Source organism: Hypanus sabinus, chromosome 8 (genome assembly GCF_030144855.1).
Source record: "Hypanus sabinus isolate sHypSab1 chromosome 8, sHypSab1.hap1, whole genome shotgun sequence".
Taxonomy (NCBI): Eukaryota; Metazoa; Chordata; class Chondrichthyes; order Myliobatiformes; family Dasyatidae; genus Hypanus; species Hypanus sabinus.
In genome coordinates, this window is record NC_082713.1 from 20,109,887 (window position 1) to 20,133,889 (window position 24,003).

The window sequence follows — 24,003 nt, forward strand, 5'->3', positions numbered from 1 at the left end:
CAACCTCTGCCTTAAATATACCCAAAGATAGCCTCCACAGCCGAATTCCGCAGATACACCACTCCCTAGCTAGAGAAATTCCTAGTCATCTCTTTTGTAAATGGACATCCCTCTAATCTGAGGCTGTGCCCTCTGTTCGTAGATTCCCTTAAGATCTTGGGGTCTCAAGTGAATGATAGGCAATTTAGTAGTAATATGAATTAAACAATTTATACTTTTCATCTTGTATGGGAATTGCAAGGCTTCTGACCACAAGACCCTACAAAGGATTGTGAACCAATCACAAACAAGAGAAAATCTACAGATGCTGAAAACGCTTCTCTGACATTAAATTTGACCTTTGAACTTTTGAAATCCAAGCAACACATACACAATGCTGGAGGAGCTCAGCAGGCTAGACAGCATCTAAGGAAAAGAGTACAGTTGACGTTCTGGGCTGAAACCCTACAGCAGGACTGGAGAAAAAAGCTGGGAAGTAGACTTAAAAGGTGGGGGGTGGAGGACTGAGCACTGGTGTTTGGCGAAACGGTCTCCCAGTCTGTGGTGGGTCTCCCCAATGTATAAATGGCCACATCGGGAGCACCGGATACAGTCTTGTTTGCAGAATTCTTCCGTTTGCAGAATGGCGCAGACTGGGAGACCGTTTCGCTGAACACCGGCGCTCAGCCCTCCAGCAGTGGCAGGATCTCTCTGTGGCCACACACTTCAATTCCACAGACCCACTCCCACTCCAATATGTCTGTCCATGGCCTCCTCTACTGTCAAGATGAGGCCACACGCAGGTCGATGGAGCAATACCTTATCTCCCGCCTATGTAGCCTCCTACCTGCCGGCATGAACATTCAACTCACAGATCTCCGTTGATACCCCTGCCCCCCTTACCCCATCCCTATCTATAATTTTAGTCTGGCTCTCTTTCTCTTTCTTTTCACCCTTCACTATAATCTCCCCCCAGCCCTACCTTCCTTTCTCTTTTATTTCCCATAATTCTCCACCTTCCAGCTAGCCCATTTCCCTTCAGCCTATCACTTCCCAGCTCTCTATTTCACTCCCCCTCGACCATCCCATGTTATTTCACTCCTGATGGAGGGTTTCGGCCTGAAACGTCGTCACTACCTCCTCCCATAGATGCTGTCTGGCCTGCTGAGTTCTGCCAATATTTGCATGTTGCCATTCCACATATTTACCTCAAAATGCCAAAAGACCTTTTAAGTACAAATCAATTATACCACTAACACTCTGTCCAAAAGGCTGTATCTGCAATTAGCAATTAAAATACAGCCCCCACTTAGCATTACATCGGTGTTGTCCACTGAAAATGACGAAGGGTCTCGGCCCAAAACGTCAACTATGCTTCTCCCTATAGATGCTGCCTGGCCTGCTGTGTTCCACCAGCATTTTGTGTGTGTTGCTTGAAATTGAGCATCTGCAGATTTCCTCATGTTTGCGTTTTTAAATCCACATCTTTAGTTTCCTGTTTCAGATCCAGACCATTATTCCAATATCTTTTAATCCTTCTGAGTCAGGTCAGAGCATGGATAACTTCACTCACCTCAACTCTGAAGTGATTCCACAATCTATTGACCACAGAGTTTCAAGAACTCTTCAACTCATGTTTTCAGTTCTGTTGATTGATTAATTAATTTATTTATTTATTATATTTGCATACTTTGTCTTTTGCACATTGGTTGTCAGTCTTTGTGTGTGTAGATTTTCTCTAATTCTATTGTATTTATTTGTTCTACTGCGATTGCTTGTAATACAATTAATCTCAGGGTAGTATATGTGACATATCCGTACTTTGATAAGAAGTTTACTTTGGACTTTGAACTATGTTTAATTTCAAATAGTTCCTGTTAAAAACTGAGCATAGCAGTATAAGATAGCTGGTATGTTGTCGTACCTTGAAGCATTTCATGAAATACTGTAACTGCAGTATTGATACAGGCTTCTGACCCAAAACTTTGACAATCACAGATGCTGCTCGATCTGCTGAGATCCCCCAGCAATTAAAAAAATATTCCACAAGTGTTCAGCATTGTAGTGTCTTCTAATATAATTCTATGCGTGTGAACTCTTTTTGAGTGTTGTGAAAGATGCTAAATAAATTTCGCTCTTTAGATAAGGTTTGTGGACACGATATTAGAAACCATGGCTCTGTGATACCAGAGTTCACAGAAAGCAACGGGTTGAGATCCCACAATGCTCTGCGGCTCGCGGTCCAACATGGCGGCTGGAGAATAGGTTCTATTCAGGTAACGGGCCGACGGCGAAAGGGGAAGGATGCCGAAGGTGGTGTCACGCAGCGTGGTGTGCTCCGACACCCGGGACCGCGAGGAGTACGACGATGGCGAGAAGCCGTTACATGTTTACTACTGTCTGTGTGGACAGATGGTGCTGGTCCTTGGTACGTATGTGCTGGAGTCCGTGTAGGCCCCGAAGCCTCGGCCTCGAGTATTGCGTTGGGACGGCTGAGCGTGGCGGGCAGGAGAATATACCGTTCATAAGATTGAGGCTTTTGCTGTTAATATGATACGCTAAATGTCGTGTAAGTGAAGACACGAGACTGTGGATGCTGGAATCTGGGGCAGCGAACAATTTGCTGGAGGGACTCAGAGGGTCAGTCAGCTTCTTTAGAAACATAGAAAACCTACAGCACAATACAGGCCCTTCGACCCACAAAGTTGTGCCAAACATGTCCCACCTTAGAAATTACTAGGCTCACCTATAAACCCTATATTTTACTAAGCTCCATGTACCTGTCCTGAAGACTCTTAAAGGACCCTTTCATATCCGCCTCCACCACCGTTGCCGGCAGCCCATTCCACGCACTCACCTTTAGGGTTGTGTGTGTGGGGGTGTTGTGGGATTTGGAAGTGGTTTGTTATTATCACATGTACCGAGGTAGCGTGAAAAACCTGTCTTGCATACGGTTCATACAGATGAAATTACCACATTGGAGTAGGACAAGGCAAAACCATAACAAAGTACAGAATAAGATGTAACAACTAGAGGGTAAAGGACAGTGAGGTAACCAATGCTGTAAAAAAGTGGTCAGTCCCAGTGAGCAGTCCTAACTTGAAATATTTTCCTCTGCAGATGCTGTCTGACCTACAGTTTTTTTTTGCTGAGATGCAATCTGTTCATTACCTTAAAACAAAACGAGATCTGTTAAGTTTGGTGATTTTATTCATTTATGACAAAGTATTAACTATCGATGGTTAGATGAAGGGAAAGAGGATTGGCATGCAGAATGAAAATGATTCCACAAATATACGTGCCAGTCTTAGTGGTATGAGAAGGGGATTAAATAGAGAAGCAGTTCAAAGGCCACCTTATTGGAAAATCTGGAAGAGTGAGGGGTATCTTATTGAAACAGGTTTTGAGTGGGTGTTTTATTTGGTGGGGGAGCCTAGATTGTAAGTTTGGCAGTATGGGTGGGAATGAAAATGCAGCTTCTCCAATTTTACTGAAGATGTTGCTATTGTTACCTCAGATTTTTCTCCCTCCACCACCAATATGATTTGTGTTGCTAAGGTGCTAATTTTGCTTTTATACTTTGAATTATTTCGCATCTTAGTTAGTACCTCTGCCTAATGTGTTTACTGTTTTTAACTTAAATATTACCTCAGATGAACTGTGATAAATTATCTATTGAGATACAGTGTGGAATAGTCCCTGCTGGCCCTTCAAACTCACTGCCTATCAACCCTCACCTAATCATGAGATAATTTATGATGACCAATTAACCTAACAATCAGTACATCTTTGGACTGTGGGAGGGAACTGGAGTGCCCAGAGAGAACTCACGTGGTCACGGGGAGAACATACAAGCTCCTTACAGACAGCGGTGGGAATTGACCCAGGGTCACTGGCACTATAAAGTGTATGCTCTCTACTATGCTACTGATTATTGCAATAACTGTTATTTGTAACTTTCTACTCCCCAAAGAAATTGTATGAACCATTGAGATGAATTGGAAAGATTTTCAGAGGCAACATTTTGATTGCACTGAGTGAAGTTTGAACACACCTGTGAGAATTCTATGAGTACTCCTATTTGTTTTTAAAGCATTTTGTCTGTGTTGCCTGGATTTCCAGCATCTGCAGGTTTTCTCACGTTTCCTGTATACCACCTTTGAGTTACGTTTTAGATACAAATCTTAATGATAAACGTTGGGAGGCTTTTTGGTTGTGGACAAAATAGGAACTCAATTTAGTTTTCAAACCTGCTTGGCACGAAGGTAAATTGGATCTAATGCATTTTCAGTTAGATCATCCTGTGGAAATTCCTTGCCTATATGGGTTAATTTGGCACAGTTCACTGAGCAGTCCAGGACATGCTGACTGTGCTGTGTAATTTTCTTCCATTTGCTTGTTCAGATTGCCACTTGGAGAAGCTGCCCATGAGACCGCAGGATAGAGCCCGTGTTATCGATGCATCCAAACATGCTCATAAATTCTGTAATGTTGAGGAAGATGAGAGCATTTACCTGCGAAGGTAAGATAGAAGCATTCAAACGATATTGTTTGCCTCAGCTTTTAGTCAATCTATTCACTAACTCATAAAATACAGAATTACAGTTCATATACAAAGTGATGGTTTCACTTACCAATTTTGAAGTTGAACTGATATATTAGAGCAGGGGTTCCCAACCGGGGGGTCCACGGACTCTTTGCTTAATAGTATTGATCCATGGCATAAAAAAGGTTGGAAACCTCTGTATTAGAGGTTTTAAGGATGAAAACTGCATGATTGTGGGCAGGAGATGGTAAGAAAAAATTCTTGGGTAACAATGAATGAGGAAGAGAAAACCATGAAGAATAGCAATGTGTAATTCAGTTGCAGGAATAATGTTCACCTCATCAATTATGTTCATCGAGCAGAGTGGATTAAATTTAAAAATTCGCATGTGAAATTCATTTCAATGATGGTAATTATTTAAAATGATCATCGATATTTTTTCTCCCCGCCCCCCCCCCCCCCATTTGTAGGCCGCAAGGGATCGAGAAGCAATTTAGAAAAAAATGTGGAAAGTAAGTACTTGCATTTATAACTTTACTGCATTAATTTATCTCCTGGAGTTTTACATATAGACTGTCAAGACTAAATGTAATTGTAGATTAAGCTGAGCTGAAAGTGCAGGAGAGTAATGAATGTGATCTTTTGTTATTAACTACTGCTTCATTTGTGATGGTGTTCCTGCAGTTGCATGGTAGATAGAGCTAGGAACTTGTAAAAATACTCAACTGTTCATGCAGTTCAACCATTCATCTAGGGGGAATGTAGTTCATTTTTCAGATTGATCTTCCATAAAAGCCAGGAAAAGTTAGAAATCAAACAAGTTTTAGGTCGAAGAGAAAGAGTGGATGAGCAGAAAGACAAAAGGGACTGTGAGAGATTGAACAATGCAGACTTTAAAAAAAAAAGTGGTCAGTGAATAACACTTTATTTCTAGCTTATGTAATTTTTATTCATTTTTGAATGCTGTTGGTTTGCAGGGTTTCCCAACCTGGGGTCCATTGTCCCTCACATAATAGTAGGGGTCCATGCATAAAAAATGTTGGGTACCTCTACTCTAATGCTATGCCAATATTGTATCCTCTTATCTTTTTATTTTTAAACTGTAATTCACAGTCATGTCAAATTTCAATTTATTTTTATATGTTCAAGTACATGTCTGCATAGCTACACTGAAAAACTTGCAGCAGCACGAGCACCTAGAGAGCAACATATAGGTGGTATTCACAAGAGAAACAAATAATTTTTATCTTGAACATAATTTTTACAAGTAAGAACACAATTGAACATCACATGAGAAGACTGGTGATTAGTAGCATGACCTATGGATTCAGAAGGGATTTTATAAACAGTGCATGAAATATGTTGCTCAAGCTATGTTTGAGCAACATGACCATTTAAATGTCTGTCAGTTCACTGAAGATGCTTTGGAGGAGAATTGCATTTCGAAGCATTCAATGTTGTCTGAGAGATTATACTATGCAGCCCTATGTTGGATAATGGTTAAAATTGGGTGTTGGAATCATTTCTTATAATTAAGCATTCACTTTGTAAAATGTAAATTATAGAAGTTACATGAGTTCAAATTTAGTTGTCATTCAACCATACGTGAATACAGTCAAACAAAAGTGTTCCTCTGGGGCCAAGGTGTGAAATATACACAACATGTTCAAGATAGCAAGCAAAAATACAGCTATACAAATAAATAATATATTTTCCAAATCTCTGAGTGTCATGTCTTGCAAATTGATGGTACTGTTCTTGGCAGTTCACAGCTGAATGCATGCACGCAATCCAACTTGTCAATCTACCTGTCGAACACCAGAAAGTAGCGCTAATAGGAGATGTCAGCCCCCAACTGAGCATGAACCCTGCATTACACTACCTCCAGCATCTCCTCTCCACAGTACATTATGATGCATTCTGACCGCTTATTATTATAATTTCAGCAATTGCCCAAAACCGTGTTGCCCATTGCTTTGGTATGTCACTACAAGTAATATCCTGTTCAAAGTAATGCCTGGTATAATTCAAACAAATTGCCGTGTAATCCAGTTATTTAACTTAGAGGAGATGCAGAAGGGATTTATCCCTTGTATCAAAAGTGACGGCATGGATATGAAATCTGTAAAATCTTTTGGTTTCATTTGAATTTTAGAACTAGTTGTATAATTGACAAAATGCAACATTTCAGAATTTTACTTGTATTTTCATTTAACTAAAATGATAAAAGTTAATTAGATTTGTAGTAAAACTTTCAAAAATATTTTGGCATTTGAATTTGTTTATCAGTATTTTGCCTTCCATTCTCTTGTCCCATTTATATTTCCTTGTGCACTGCAAACCTCATTTCTTTAAACTATGTTTATTGCATTCATAGTCTGGGGCTACTGGTAGAATTTGAATGTAAATTTTCAAATAGTCTTTGGAATATTTGAGTTTTGGTGTTCATTCATCTTAATACAGTATGTCCAGTTTATATGGGAGTAAGGTGTGTTTTAACAAACCCAATCCACTGTCCTTATCAAAATATCCAGATGTGTGTATATTTTGTAGGAAAAGATGTCTATTGACTTTGTACCTTTTGTAGATGTGGCTTACTCCTATTTTATCAGCACCAACAGAAGAACACTCCAGTTACTTTCATCGTGGATGGTGCTTTGGTGAAGTTTGGCCAAGGGTTTGGTACCACAAGTATATATAGTCAGAAACAGGAGCCTCCAAAGAAGGTGAGATTGAATATTTATGTACATCCTGCAGTTTGCTCAGATTTATTTATCAAGCAGTTCAAGACCACCTCATAATATTTTGAGCACTACATGACAACTTAATGAAGGCCGCATAAAGGATCATTGTTTGTGTGAACAGGGCAATTAGATTAAGCAGTGAACATTCTTTTTGAGGTGAAACTGGTATGAAAAACTGAAACATACAGAAAATAATCATGGATAGTTGTTTATTTCGTTTACTGTAGTATGTCTTAAGTGACTGACCTTGCTAAAGTATGTTTATCAAATATAACATGCCACTAACTTGCTCATAATTTTTCCTGTAATCTACTCAGGTTGGGGATGTTTTTGAAAGAATGGAAGTAGGGAATAATCAAATTAACAATTTCCCTGCTGCACATACGGATAACTGGAAATGTAGCTCTTTATGGACTTGAGGAGGATTTTTCCTGCATACTTGGTTAAGATAAAAATGTTTTTTTTTTGTTTTACTATGCACAATGAATAGGATCTGAAGAATGAAACAGTTAGCATCTCAGGTCACAAGACCAGATCTTGCCAATTTTTTCCTCCAGCTTATTGGTGGCTAGCTACAGTGGTGACCGGGTTAGCTTTTTCGTGACTTCTATACCTATGCCAGAATGTGAAAATCAGGAGCAAACTGTGGATTGGATGACTGTCCTCTGGCTACGTTGTTGAACTCTTCAGTAAGTCCAGGGTAGAGTACAGCGTACTGGAGTTGAGCACTTCATTTAAATATGCTTCATGAGCTTGATAAAATGAAATCAGCAAAGTCGGTTTTTATTTTGGTAATCTTAATAATTTTTAAATCTTTAAGATTTTATGATGACTTTTCAGAGTTTAAATGGCACCATTAAGGGGGCGACTGTTTGTGTGCTCCACAGTCATAGTTAAGCATCATTATTTTAAGACATTAAAAAAAATCAATTGATACTCAAAATCAATGAACCTTGGAAGGCAGAATTGGGTCACAAGTGCAGTTCTGCTTTAAGATAACAGAAGCAGGGATGGTGTGCCGGTCTGGAAGTATGATTGAAATGTAGTGGCTTTAGATTCCCTCTCCTGACTATCCTGCTGGCGAATGTACCATCTCTGAAAAATGTAATTGAAGACTTCAGAGCAAGGTTGCTGTACTGGAAGGACATCAGGGACTGCTGTGTACTTTGCTTCATGGCAAAATGGCTATCCCGCCATTTCTAACCAGTGCTGCAGGTCGATGGCTTCATGATTCTTTGCAAAGCTATGACAACTGAGTCTTTCAAAGGCAGAAAAGGTGGAGTATGCCAGAATGTGTCCTCTTCCCATTGCTACCATCAAGGAGGTGATACAGGAGCCTGAAGGGAAACACTCAGCGTTTCAGGAACAGCATATTCCCCTCTGTCATCAAATTTCTGAATGGACAATGACCCCATGAACACTATCTCCATATATCTTCTCACCTTTTATACTAATTTAATATGATTTTCTTTTATGTATTCTTGTTGTAATTTATAGCTTTTATGATGTAATGTACTACTGCCACAAAACAACAAATGTCATGACATATGCCAGTGATAGGAAACCTGATTCGGATTTAATTAATTTTCTAACACTTAAGTGTGTTATAAAATTTATTCATTCCAATTTTTATTTTAATCTTTTTTTGAACTGATTACAAAAGTCTCTGATCATAAACATTTAAAACTGATTAAGAGCTGTCAAAATACGATCAGGATGTTCTGGGGATTTGACTGAGATTTGTTAATTACACACTCATTGTTACTTATAGATCTCTTCATCTCATAGAGTGGTTTTAGCATTTAATTAGTCATGACAAAAAATTACTCAAGGCATTTGCACGATGTAGTCACAAACTAGCTGTAGAAACAAACAAGGGTGAATTAAAATCTTGGGCAAACCTGTATTTTGAGAAGAATATCATTAATTGTTGGCTGCAGGGGAGTTTTAATAGTTGGACCAGTTAGGAATAATCTGAAAGCGGTTAGAATATAGTAGAATTAAGTCTAGTAACTGAAAGGGAACAACAAATGCCAAGCTATATTACCATTCAATGTATGTTGTATAGTCCAGAACATATCTCGTGTTAGTTACTGAAGGCAAAACCTCTTGTCCTGTTGTGAGAATTTATGTTCCAAAGGCAGACACTACCACAAGGGAGCAATTAGTTTCTGTTGCGATATGACAAATGAAGAGTGTTGTCTTCATTTGTTATCTAATTTGACTTATTTTGATTAAGAAGAAAAATTAATGTCTAACTCAGAAATATGAAGAGTTTGGATGTCTTTAATCATTTGTTTATTCTGTAATACAATCCCCAGATACTTAAGTTCTCTGGATGCAGTTCTAGATTTCTGACGGCTGCCAAGCCAAGATTTTTTTAAAGCAACTGTGATGTAGCAATTCTTTGCATGGTGTTCACAATAACATTTTAAAGCACTATTTTATATTTTATTAAATAAAGGTATAAGTGGAGATGATCAAGATCTTGGTAAATTGTTCATATAGGTCAATTAATTACAGCAATGCATTGCAGTAGTTCAAGGTAAAACAATAAGAGTGTAGATAATGTTATAGTTCCAGAGAGAGCGCATTATAGGTGGACAGTAAGGTACAAGGTCAGAACAGGGTAGATTGTTAGGTTGAGTATATCTTATTGTCCTAGAGACCCATTCAGTAGTCTCTAGGATAGAAACTGTCCTTCTGCCTGATGGTAGGAAGGAGAGGAGAGAACGTCTGGGGCAGGTGAAGTCTTTGATTATGCTGGGTGTTTGTCTGAGACAGTGTAGACAAGAGTCTGTAGAGTGGAGATTGGTTTCTGTGATGTACACCACTCTCTGCGGTTTTCAGTTATGAGCAGAGTAAATGCCACAGCAAGACATGATGCACCCCGATAGGATGTCATCTGTGGTACAAGAATATTTATCAGTGAGTGTCAAAGGGGAAAGAGATGGATTTAACACCTTGTTAGAGATGGATTTTGAGGACTAACTTCAAGGAGGAGAGAGGTAATGGAGCATAGCAGTTCAGAAAGCTCAGAGCTGAAAGCTTTGGAATTGAATGGGTTAATGTTGGTGTTGGAATAATTAAATTTGGAGAGCCTAGGTTGCCAAAATAGTCAAAGTAAGCTGATACCCTACGGGAAGAGGTCACAGAGAGAGAGGGGTATTGTCATACATGGATTTGAAAATGATGTTGGCATTTTAGAATTAATATGTTGCTTAACTCTAGCTGGTGTAGTTCACCTAAGCCAGTGATAGCAGATAGCATTGCTGCTTCACAAGTCTGGCAACCCTGGCTCGAACCTGACCTCAGGTGCTGAGCACCAGAGTCTGCATGTTGTGACTGAGTTTCTCCCAGCTCCTCTGGTTTCAGAATCATTTATTACCACTGACATATGAGATGAAATTTGTTGTTTTGCAACAGTAGTACAGTGCAAAACATAAGATTGCTACAGATTACAAAATACATAGAGTAAATAAAAAGGATTAACAGGATCATGTTCATGGGGACTGGCCATAGATATAATGGCAGAGGAGAAGAAGCTATTTCTTAGTTGTTCAGCATGGGTCTTCAAGCTCCTATACTTGGTCCATGATACTGATCATGAGATGAGGGCATACCACAGATGTAAGGTCCTTAGTGATGAATGCCACCTTGTAGATACACCAGTTCCTGAAGATCTCCTCAGTGACTGAGAGGGTTGTGTCTGTGATGGAGCTGGTTGCATCTAATTTATGAGTCCAATGCGATGTTTCCCCCAACCTTCTGAAAAGGCACTGTTTATAATTTGATTGGCTATTACAGATATTTGCCCCTACATTTGAAGGGAGTGAGTGGTGATTAATGCCGAGTTTCAGAACAGACTATTGCCTCGATCTTTCATGTGCAATAGACGTATGCATTCTGGAAGAAGTCAGATATGGGCAGTGGTGGCTAACCAAATGCTAGGAAAGCAGTGGGTTAGAGGGGCCAATTCCATGATTTGACAAAGCAGATGAGCTGGCAGAGAGATCGGTGAAAGGTAAGAATGTGGAGTGAAGCTGGCCATAATGATGTTTTGAAAGACTGAAAAAGGAGGCTCATGTGAGAGGGCATTCTGTAGGCGTGGGAATATTGTTGTTGGGTAATGAAGAGTTGGTGCAGAGAGCAACAGAACCAAGTGTAGAGAAATAAAGTGAGGTTAATGATGTGAGGAGGGACTATGATTGATGTAAAGGAAGAAGTGAAGGGAGTAGAGGTGGAAGTGAAAAAGCATCAATGGATCAGGTCTGATGCAGTGATTGTATGCATACAATGTGGGCCTGCCTACATTTATTGGGATATGATATCTTGGGGATGAATACAAAATAGGAAAGTGACAGTTAAATTTTGAGCTCTTGTGATGACATGTATAGGATGGAATATCAAAGATCAGCTAGTCTAGTTTGGAACCATGTAGAGGATAATGTTAGTTTGGAAGCAGTTTGGTGAGAGTGACAGGGTGTACAGGTTGGAATATTTCTGTGAAATTTGAGAACTAGGAGCAATCTAGAAATTATTGTGGAACAGAGGGGAAAGCACAACAAGAAAGTTCACTATCGAGTTCCCCATCCAAGAATAAACCTTAAACTTTCAAAAGTTTTGAGGGCTTGTCATCTTTATGGACCTATTGCATATAAGATGCTATTTAGTCATTTAGTTATTACTTTCTTAAAAATAAATGCTTCTCATAATCAACTTGCAGGTCAGTTCATAGGATGTAATTCTTATCTGTATTTTGAAATTATTCCTTTTGAGGCAGAGTCTAGACTGGGTCAAATATTTCAGAATTGTTTTTTTATGTAAAAAATATTAACTTGGGATGTTTTACACTGTAATTCAAACATTATTAAAAATACTTCAGTGATTAGAAAGAATGGAAAAATTATAATACCAATTTCTGCCAAATGCTGTGTTTTGTCTGGTCTGTATTTTCACTTTCTCACTCATCCTTATCCACTTCTCTTTCCTCTCCTACTCCCTTTCCTCCATGACCCTCTCTTTTTCTTAATTTCTTTTTCAATTCTAGCACTGTTGTTGCCTTAGTCTTATGCCCTTCTATCTTTCTCTCTTTCTATACGTTACCATAATGTGCGGTATTTGTAGATCCAAAAAAGTGAGTTTAAGACTTCTGTTCTCATTCATTTTTGAGGGAGGTTCATTGCTGAAGTTCATTGATTATGTATTCGTGGAGTGGATGTAACAACAGTTGTGGACTGTTGCGATCTAGGAGGATTTTGTTTTTCCTTTTACATTTTTAAATTTGTATTTAATCTGCATCGTTATCTCAATTATTTTTATTTTAAAGAGTTTTTTTGACAATCATAACTTTACAAACTGTTCTGTATGTTCTGGGGTGATAATGGATAAATCCATTCTAGAAAAGAGCAGTACAGTGCAGTTATGAGTGCAGCTTCTGTGATTTATTTAAACTAGCAATTACATCTGACAGATTTTTATTTCCATAAAGAACAGGGTGACATTTGTATATTGAAGCAGTTTTTGATTAAAATGTTATCTTGCACAGATTGAGTGAGTGGGTGATCTAGATGATTACAGTGTATGGGAAGACTGATCACTGGTATTTTCCAAACTTACCATCAGCAAATCAGATGAGGAGCAAGCGTGATGGAAAGACTTTTACAACTCTTGAGAGTTTCAGCCATACTTGTGAATAGTCTGGAGAATATTTATTGTTGCCTCATCCATGTCTCTTTACTGATTCTCCATTATGCCCTTGTCTCCTTCTAACATCCAGTGCCCTCCTTTACCCACGCACCCTCCAGCAATATTTATTTAATTGTGTAAATACTACAAAGTTTTGGGAGAGCTGGTGTTTCTTGGCTGCAGTTTGTGTCCGCCTGCAGTGTATTCAATCATTCTTGAGAATATTCAGATACTAGAAGATACGGGATTTCTAAGGCTTAAGTTTGAAGACTTTCTGGTGACCCCAGTCAAAATGCTGTCTGGGAAAATTAGTTAAAGGCATTTTGGCTGACCTACCCCACCTAGGGGATTTGATCCCGGGACAAGTTGAACTTGTCTTCCAAGATGTCTTTATCTGTGGCAGAGATTCTGGATGATGTTTAATTTGTAGCTGACGTTCTTCTCTGCTGGTAACAGAATACTCTAAAGGAGTAAATAGGAAACAGAGCAGATTATTATTTGCCCCCTATGTCTCCCTTCTTCCTTTTCCTTCAATCAGTGTTCAAAGAAATTGTTACCGCTGTTTTCTGCTATAATGCAGTTTCAAATGAAGTAATCGTAAGTTCTTGGGGGCCAGAACAGTGGGGGATTTGGTTAGGGTGGAAGCAGCTCATAGTTTGCTGATTGGCTTTCTGTTTTCCCATTCTTGTCAATTGAAGTAAATTCATTCTTTAAGAGACCTCTGGGCATCTGCTGAAAACAACTGTTCAAAAACTAATTCTGAAATCATGCCTTAAAAGATATCTGAACGACATTGATCCTGTCAAAGTTCAGCAGCACTGACACAAAGGAACAAAATAATCATCAGACCTAATGGTGCATCTAGTTAGATCATGCATTTTATACAGTACATTCAAAAAATGTTAGGTTTGCATGGCATCAATTAAGTAATCTTGACTTTCAAGTTATCTGATGACGAATCATTCTAAAGTAGGGGTCGGCAACCTTTACCACTGAAAGAACCATATGGACCCGCTTCCCACAGAAAACACTGGGAGCCACAAAACCCGTTTGACATTTAAAATGAAATAACACTGCATACAATGTTTTTTTTTTGCCTTTATGCTATGTATAAACAAACTATAATGTGTTGCATTTATGAAATCGATGAACTCCTGCAGAGTAAACGAAATTACATTTCTGCATGCAACAAAAACATTTTGAACTCCGAAAAAAAGACGTTGGGTTGAAGGTTACTACATCATTAGCCTAGCTTGGATCGAAAAATTAAAAGAAATCGCGCACTGGCGGGTGTCAGGCATTGGCAGTGGTGACGTATATTAATAGCGATAAAAACAAGTAGCGGTGTGCTACACGCAGCGCTAAAATAACGACACGGCATGGGTAAACTGCAGTCAAAGATAACTTTATTTGAACTACACAGCCTTGCTTTTAAGCCTCTCTCAACCTGCCCCCCGTGGGCGCGGATGTTCCAAAAGACACGTACTCACAAACCCCCGTAGGCTATCACCCTTAGCCGGAACGCTGGCAAATTGTGAGCCGGTTCGGATGTGCCAGGAAATGGGTCGCCATAACGTTTTATTTAGATTGTACAAGGTCACCATTATCTTCAAATTTAGAATTACATTTCAAAAACTAACAAACTAACATAAAATACATTTTAATTAAATACTCATCATTTATTTTCCAAAGCCGCAGGGAGCCGCAGCACAGAGATGAAAGAGCCGCGGGTTGCCGACCCCTGTTCTAAAGCATTAAATATCTGTTCTCTTCCAGATGTGTATCAATGTATGATGTATCTCGGTGCTTTATGGATAATTACTTGCACACTGACAGGCTACAATGTACAATTCCTTTCAGTGACTATAACTGTTTGCACCACTCAACAAATAGTTTTGCATCTTTGATTTACACTTTTATTGGAAGAGTTAGGAAACAATATATTCATTGCAAGATGAGAGTTAAAACAGTAAAATGAACTAATTTATGGGTAACACACACACAAAATTCTGAAACATTGACTGCTTACTCTTTTCCGTAGATGCTGCCTGGTTTCCTGAGTTCTTCCAGCATTTTGTATGTGTGTTGAGCTGGACTTCAGTAAAGCTTTTGATAAAGTCCTTTATAGGAGACTGATTCAAAAAATAGGGCCCATGGTATCCAGAGCAAGTTGTCAAACCGGAACCAAATAGGCTTGACGATAGGAGGCAGAGAGTGATGTTAGAACTTGCTGAGTTCCTTTGGCATTTTGTGTATTTTGCTTTGGGTTTCCAGCATCCGCAGAATTTCTTGTGTTGGAGATTAATGGAGTTGTTGGTTATGTGGAAGTTAGTCTTAGGCTGTGGAGAGATATTGGTGTGTTTGAGTGACCTGAAAAATGGTAGATAGAATTTAATCCAGACAGACATGAGATTATGCATTTTCAAAGGATTAATGAGTCTAGGATTTTCACAATGAATGGTAGGGTCTTGAGGAGTATTGAGAAAGTGATTTCTGGTCCATCTCTTTTGCACCTTCAAGTCCTTGTAGGTGCAAAGGAGGTAGGCTACAAGGCATACTGCACTCTAGTCTTCATTAGTTGGGGCACTAAATACAGATGTAAGGAGATTATGCTCCATCTTCTTAAATCATTGGTCAGAGCTCAGCTGGAATACTGCAAGCAGTTCTGAACTAAGATATAGGAAGAATGTGATAGCACTGGAGAGTTCAAAGAAGATTCACCAGGATGGAGCAGATGAAGAGCGATTGAAGAAGCAGAGTCTTGGTTGGAGTGGAGTAGGTTACAACAGAACATGTTGCAAGAAACAAAGTTGTGATAGTAGATGATTTTAACTTTCCACATATTGACTGGAACTCTATACCATAAAAGGGCTGGATGGGATAGAGTTTGTCAAATGTGTTTAGGAAAGTTTCCTTACAGTACATAGAGATCCCAACTAGAGAGAGTGTGATACTAGATCTACCAGGGAATGAAACAAGGTAGGTGAAGATTATGGAAAAAGATAGGTCTGGTCCTTGGTTTGAGATCCTGAATTGGAGAAAGGCCAATTTTGATGGCATCAGAAAGGATCTGGCAAGTATGAATTGGGACAGGTTGTTTTCTGGCAAAAGTGTGTTTGGTAAGTGGGAGGCCTTCGAATATTGGGAGTAGAGTTTGTCAGAATGAAAGCCAAGAACAATGGGTTTATAAAATCTTGTTTTTTTTTTTAAAGACATTGAAACCCTGGTGAATGAAAGAGAGTTGCATGACAGGTATAAGCAGGAAGAAGCAAATGAAGTATTTGCAGTGTACAAGAAATACAAAAGAACAGTAGAAGGAAATCAGATGGACTAAAAGAAAGCATGAAGTTGCTCTTGTAGACACGTGAGGGAAAGTCCCAAGTGCTTCTATCGATATGTTTAGAACGAGAGTGTAGTAAGGTACAAAATTTCTCTGGAAGATCTGAATGGTCATTTATGAAGGGAGCGACAGTGATTGGGGGTGGGGAACAGTTTCTTTCCCTCTGCTATCAGATTTCTGAATGGACAGTGAATCCATGAACACTACCTCAGTATTTCCCCCCTTTTGCACAACTAAATTACTGTATTTTGTAAATATACTTATTATAGTTCACAGGGTAGTTTTTTTATTGTGCTGCTGCAACAAATTTCATGACATGCCAGTGATATTAAATCTGATTCTGATTAAATGGATTTTTTGCATCTGTATTACTCAGGAACTGGACAATGGAAGTGAGGCAAAGCAGCTGTGAGGTCATAGCCCATATTGCAAATTACAGAGGAGGAGGTGTTTGCTGTCATGCGACAAATTAGTGTGGATAAATTCCACTGCTTAACAAGGTGTTCCCTTGTCCATGTGGGAGGCTAGTGCAGTAATTGTAGGGGCCCGAGCAGATGTATTTAAAACATCCTTGGCCAGGGAATTATAGGCCAGTGAGCCTGACATCAGTAGTGGGTAAGTTATTGAAACATATTCCAAGGGACTGAATATGTAAATATTTGGAGAGGCAAGGACTGATTAGGGATGGTCAACATGCCTTTATGCGAATCTGACCAAACTTAGCATTGTTAAAGGAAGTTAACAGGGAAGTTGAAGACAAGGCATTGGGTTTTGTTTACATAAATTTTAGCAATTTGTTTACATAAATTGACAAAAGGGTGATTGATCAGGAAGGTTCAGTTGCTTTGCATTCAAGATGTGGTAGTAAATTGGATTGGGCACCTTTTTCAGAGAGTGATAGATAATGGTTCTCTGACTGGAGGCCTGTGACTAGTGGTGTGCTTCAGGGATTGGGGGCCCATTAGTCATTTGTATAACCATAACCATATAACCATTTAAGGTAAAATTGGATAGGTATATGGACATCAGTGATATGGATGATGATGTGGTAAACTGGATCTGCAAATTTGCAGATGACACCAAGACTGGGTGTGTAGTGGTCAGCAAGGAAGAATATCAAAGCTTACAGTGGGATCTGAACCAGTTGGAAAAATGGCAGATTGAATTTTATGCAAACAAATGTGAGGTGTTGCACTTTGGGAGGACAAAACAGGGTAGGACTTGCACAGTGAGCAGTAGGGGACTGAGTGCAGTAGAACAGATGGATCTGGGAATACAGATTCATAATTCCTTGAAATTGGTGTCGGGTAGATGGGGTTGCAAAGAAAGCTTTTGGCACATTGGCCTTCATAAATCAAAGTGTTGAGTATATGAGTTAGATTGTAATGCTGAAGTTGTTGGTGAGGCCTAATTTGGAGTATTGTGTGCAGTTTTGGTCACCGGTCAACAGGAAAGATGTCAATAAGATTGAAAGAATGCAGAGAAAATTTATGAGGATATTGCCAGGATTTGTGGACTTGAGTTATTGAGAAAGGTTGAATATGTTGAGACTTTATTTCATAGACCGTAAAAGAATGAGGGGAGATTTAATAGAGGTATACCAAATTATGAAGGGTATAAATAGGGTAAATGCGAATAGGCTTTTTCCACTGACTTTGCGTGAGACTGGAATTAAAGGGTGTGGGAGAAAGGCGAAAGAGTTGTAATATTTAAGGGGAACATGAGAGGGAATTTTTTCACTCAGGTGATGAGACCATGGAATGAGCTGCCAGTTGTGTGGTGGATGCAGATTCAATTTCAACGTTTAAGAGAACTTTGAATAAGTACATGAATGGGGGCGGGAGTATGGAGGGCTGTGGTCTGTGTGCAGGGTAATAGTTCATTACTGACTAGATAGGTGAAGGGGCTATTTCTTTGCTGTCACATTCTATGACTATGGCCAAGGTGTGTAAAGTTAGACTGGGTTGACTGCAGGAAATGTTTCTCCATATCAGGGCTGGAAGATATAGATTTAGGATGGGGCGGGGGAAGAGATTTAGAAGGGATATGAGGAGGACCACCTTCACCCAGGGAGTTGTGAGTACCTGGAATATACTGCCAGGGAGAGTTGTTGACATCATTTAAGAAGGATCTAGATAAATACTCAAGTTGTTTAGGCACAGAAGAACATTGGAAAAGTGCTGGGAGATGTAATTAACACAGAAGGATGCTCACTGATCAATTCGAAGTTTCAGGTCTCAGCCCAAAACGTCTACTGTACTTCCTATAGATGCTGCCTGGCCTGCTGTGTTCCGCCAGCATTTTGTGTGTGTTGCTAGGATTAAATAGCCTGTTTTCCTGCTGCTTAATGTGTGACGCTATATTTCAGTTACAGAATGAATCACTCTGTCAATACAATAGTGATAAAACATGGATCTGTGTTTACAGAATACAATTCTGCCATTGGGGAAAACTGAGGAATTTTCTGAACACAAATAAATTTAAATCTGAGGGCAACACACACAAAATGCTGGTGGAATTCAGTAGGCCAGGCAGCATCTATAAGGAGAAGCACTGTCGACGTTTCGGGCTGAGACCCTTCATCAGGACAAATCTGAGGGCAGTCTTGTTTTAGTTCTGTTCTTGCATACTGGTGGTTATTTGTGGAATAACAGCTTTGATAGATTTGGGACAGATTGCATGGTATAGAAAGAAAAAAGTATAGTTTTGTTAGAAGATAAATCTCAAGTAAATATGATCAGTCTTATATACTTGAAAAATAGTAATATGGTTTCATGAAATAGAATTTTACTTTGTTTAGTTCCTTTAAATGGTCAAGCAGAAATATGCCTTTACTATTTATTTATGTGTTTTTGCTCCTGTAGGTGATGATGACGAAGAGGACCAAAGATATGGGCAAATTTAGCTCTGTCACTGTCTCAACCATTGATGAAGAGGAGGAGGAGATTGAAGCGGTAAGATCTAGCGATGTTTATTTTAGTACTGCATAGTTGGACATCATGAAGGTAGTATTTAGTTGCAAGGGGTGGTTAGGGATGAATGCCAATGTTGACATTGTAAGTGATAGCCACATCCCATGAGGGTTTAAATATATTAAACTATAATAACATGTTCATTAAAATGCCTCCTGGATTGCAATATGAATAGTTAAAGTATGATGTTAACTTGTATCATTTTAAAGCATCTCCATTCAATTTGTTTCCAATTTTCTTGAGAGTGTCCTTGTGCACCATCTGTAAATAACATCAGAAATGACCTTACTGATTTGGTAAAATGCAAATATAACCCAGGAAATTACAGACCTAACACTTAAACACTTCAGTCTAATAGAATAACATTCTGTGAAGCTTAAAACTTTCACTAATTATAAACAATTCTTTGGCTGGATAAAATAATCATATTATGAATCCTGAATTCCTCTGTTTACCCTTGCCACATCTCTGACCTGAGAAGTTTGTAACAGAGTTGTCTTGAAAATTGCTCCAGTCCCCTACCAAGAGGTAGACCCTTTACTTTTCTGTCCGTGGCATTATAGAGGGGATGCTGAGGATTTACTGTCAGGCCAGAGAATTTTAATCATGTGGAATATCTGACTATGCTAGAGTTTTCTTTGGTAGAGTGGAGGATGACAGGAGAATTATCTGTCTATTTATAAGAAGTTTGGTCAAGTCCTTCACAAAACAGAACAGCTGATGTGGCCATTTATCTTAAGTCTATGCCACAATTCAGTGAGGTCCTGGCTGCTATACACTCAGTGGTCACTTAGGTACACCTGTACACCAGCTTGTTAATGCAAATATCTAATCAGCCTATCGTGACTGCAACTCAACGTATAAAAGCATGCAAATGTGATCAAGAGGTTCAGTTATTGTTCAAACAAAACATCACTATGGGGAAGAAATGTGATCTAAGTGACTTTGACCCCCTGGAATGTTGTTGGTGCCAGGCGGGGTGGTTTGACTATGGCAGAAACTGATGATCTCCTGAGGGGATTTTCAGGCATAATGGTCTCTAGAGTTTTGAGAATGATGCGTAAAACAAAAAAAAGCAAGCAGCTTGGTGGGGAGGTCAGAGAAGAATGGCCAGATTAGTTCAAGCTGACAGCAAGTTGATAATAACTCAAATAACTACATTACAATAGTTATGTGCAGAAGTGCACCTCTGAAGGCACAACATGTCAAGCCTTGAAGTGGATGGGCTACAGCAGCAAAAGAACAGAAACATATACTCATTGGCTTAGGGACAGGAGGCATCTAACAAAGTGGTCACTGAGTGTTTGTTTCCTCCTCTTTCCTGTCTGCTACTCGCTTGCTAATTAAAAATCTATCTAATCTTTAATATGTGCAATGATTGGTGGTCTCAGCTTTCTGGGTCAAGGAGTTCCAAAGTCTAATTATCTCTAAGAGAAGAAATTATTTTTCATCTGTATCTTGAATGCATGCAACTCTCTCCACCCCCCTTCTGAAGTTCTGCCTTTTGGTGTAAAGACTGTTTCACAAGGGGAAATATCCTCCGGACTTCACCGTGTCAAGAATATCTTTCAAATGGGTCTCACATTCTACCAAACTCCCAACAAGATCAACCTTTCCTCATTAAATATGAGATAATCCTCCATACTTGTCATCCTAGCAAAACTCTGAGCTGCCTCCAGTGATAATATATCTTTCCTGAAACAGGATGACGTTTTGTAGCAGAAAAGGTTGTATGGATGATGGTAATGGTTGGAATGATTAGAGGAGCTTTGTGGAAAAAGCTTTCTTCATCTAACAAGTAGAAGCAGTCTGGAGTTCACTACTTGACAAGTTAATGGAGGCAAAACTCAATCCATTTAAGTTGAACAAACACCCAATGAGTGTACAAAGCAACAAAGTTGGGTAACTCAATTTTAGCCGCCTTTGGGGTGTCTTTATTGTCTAAAGTAGTTTTATTCTTGTAAATGTATACATGTTTGAGAATACAACTATATTTTGCTTAACTTGTGTCCTTGGGTTCCCCTGTACCATTCATCAATACTAATCTGTGATATAGCTGCATCCAGACCTCTGTCAAGGGTGATATACATGTCAAGGCATGAGATGAGAACACTGCATGAGAATTGTTCTTGCCTCCAGTAATCCAGAGAATGCATTAACGTACAACTTATCCAGTAACAGGGTGAACTTCAAGTACTTTTTTTTGTTTCATTCCATGTATTGTAAATTTGTTGTGGATTTGGGCAGGTGAACTGGCAGTGAGTCATCACTGTGAATGACGTGACTAGAGATCATCCCTGATTTTTGCCTGTTTGTATTTTGTGTATTGGACAGAGGGAGATTGCTGATTCCTACGCCCAAAATGCCAAAGTTATTGAGAAGCAACTGGAACGGAAAGGCATGAGCAAGAAGAGACTGCAGGAGCTGGTGTGTGAAGCATTATTATATCATTATCATTGTGTGAAAGATCTATACTCCAAATTTCAGGGCATGCTGTCTCTGCAATTAGAAGTTGCAGAAAATATGGAATACAGAATTAATTTGTAAAAGAAGTTTTAATCCAGCCGGAATTTTCTTGTTGCACAGGCAGTTTTTTGCCCAGGCGCCATTGATTTATTAATCTGACTTGTGACTCAGACTTGGTTGCAAGTGCATTTTTTAAAAAAAAAGTTCATTCCAGCCCTGAGTGAAATGAAGAAAGTTCAGGTGTTGGGAGTTGAGTTTAATGTGGTCACAAGGTGACAATACAGGATTTTATTCCTGGATCTCGTTCAGAAGAACTTTGTAAATTATTAATTTCTCATTCCCAACAACAAAATAAACTCAGCATATTAAATAAATGAAGCCAAGTCCCTACAACTTGTGTTTTTTTTAATGGCTGAAAAATTAATAGTCTTGAATGTGCAGTTGTAATGAAGAATCTGTCAAAGTTCAACATCTTTACTGAACTAAACCAGCTGCCCTCATTCTCCACAGAGTGTGTGAATAAAAATACAATTAACTTTGAGTTTTGAGGTATTATGCAATATTTCAATGCTGTATAGTACTTTGAAAAGCCATTGAAAATATTATGCTGTGTAGAATGAGGTGTAATTGAGTTTTAATTGGATGTCACTAAGATACTGTTGAGTGAATTTCATACTTAATTTAAATGTGAACTATCAGATATTCAGAATAAATAGCATTTTAGAAATGCTAAGCTCTTTATATATTTGCAGCTTCTGTCCCAAATGTTTGTGTAAACATGTTCTGTTTTTTGTAAAATGTTGTACATTTTGCAACAGAAATGATTAAATAATGTGATTGGGTTTACAGCCAGCTTGATGCCATCACCATTTCCAGGACATGAGACATTGCATCAATCTGGTACTGGGAAAAGGATAAACCACAGTCCTGAGCTTGCTGCATGTTTCTGTGTAGGTCGTCTTGAAGTTAATGCGCAGTTACTTTGATGCAAATCAACAAAAAAAAATCATTGTGGATCTGTAAAAATAATGAATTAAGAAACATGAACTTGGTACTTCCAAATTAATCTATTGGTGTTTTCATTGTAGGCCAGGTTCAGGTTTCCTGTGTAATAAATGTATTTATTTTTTCACAGGCGGAACTAGAGGCTAAGAAAGCCAAGATGAAAGGAACCTTGATTGACAATCAGTTCAAGTGAACAGTGAATTCAAGAAAGTGGACTCCTGACACAAGACATAGAGTACAACTGAGCAGCATTAAATGTACTTTCTTCCATGTAAAATACAGAGACTATGAATAGGTGGGGAGAATGTAAAGTTTGTGTATGAGGAAGGGATTATGTTGCACATATTTGTACATTCCTACTGTAAGATCTATTATTTAGGAATACACTTGTATAAAAAGACATTCATATTTGATATTTTTATTCATTTTCTTCACCTGTTAATTTGGCCCTGTTTTCTCACACCCCTTTGCTTTAGAACTGTCTTGTTTTCTCAATGCTTTTAAGGTGTTTTTAGAATGAGCGTTACACAGCCAGACATAAAAAGAAGTGGTTATGTCTACTTTCTAATCAGATTTGTGAAGAGCTTTAAATCTCTGGCTGGAGGAGGAGGCACTATTAGAACACAAGCATCACGCTCAACACTAGTGATTACATGTCACCCTGTAGAAGGCACATGTAATCACTAGAGTTGTATGTGATGCTTGTGTTCTAACAATCTGCCAAGCCTTGAAGTTCACACCTGAAAGCTGATGGGATCATGTTCAGTTCATGTGTTTAAAGGAAGTACTATTTTTTTATTCTCAAGTAGAATGTTAAAGATATTTTACAGTTATTCACTCAAATAGTGCTCTGTGACTCTAAACTGGATTTTTTTTGTTGTCATAATTGATGTTTGTAGAGAAATCTATGTAAAATAAAAACCAACTAATGCTTTTCATTAACAACTCTAGAAATAAGTGAGAAAATAACCTAAATTATAACATAACCTTGTTTAGGAAGCTAGGTAGGAGTTGAAGAGGAGTAATCTCTGGAGGGTGCCTGTGAGGGTAAGAACAGCATGATTTGGTTGATGAATGCGTGGCTGAGAATTGGTTCGGGGGTGGGGTTTCCGATTTCTATATCGTTGGGTGCTGCATGGATTAGAGGGCTTTTCTAATGAAGGTAGGTTGAATGAGCTAGGCTTTTCTCTTGGGACCAATGGAGGATGAGAGCTAACCTGATAGAGGTGTACAAAATGACAAGCATAGGTAGGGTGGACACCC

General features: G+C 38.8%; 2 protein-coding genes across 2 annotated transcripts in view; one reads left to right on the forward strand and one right to left on the reverse strand.

Annotated features, from left to right (window-relative positions):
- rxfp2l (relaxin family peptide receptor 2, like) overlaps positions 1-3,534 on the reverse strand; it is a 118,195-nt gene extending 114,661 nt beyond the window's left edge. The window contains exon 1 of the mRNA XM_059976795.1: positions 2,760-3,534. The gene's annotated coding sequence lies outside the window, so the exon portion shown is untranslated. The remainder of the gene's footprint in view (positions 1-2,759) is intronic.
- On the forward strand, positions 2,194-23,153 carry steep1 (STING1 ER exit protein 1). The gene is made up of 7 exons (XM_059976797.1): positions 2,194-2,407; positions 4,384-4,501; positions 4,996-5,037; positions 7,113-7,251; positions 19,162-19,251; positions 21,604-21,696; positions 22,871-23,153. The coding sequence occupies exons 1-7, from the start codon at positions 2,284-2,286 to the stop codon at positions 22,931-22,933; spliced, it is 669 nt and encodes a 222-aa protein (XP_059832780.1). The 5' UTR covers positions 2,194-2,283; the 3' UTR covers positions 22,934-23,153.
- The last annotated feature ends 850 nt before the right edge of the window (positions 23,154-24,003 follow it).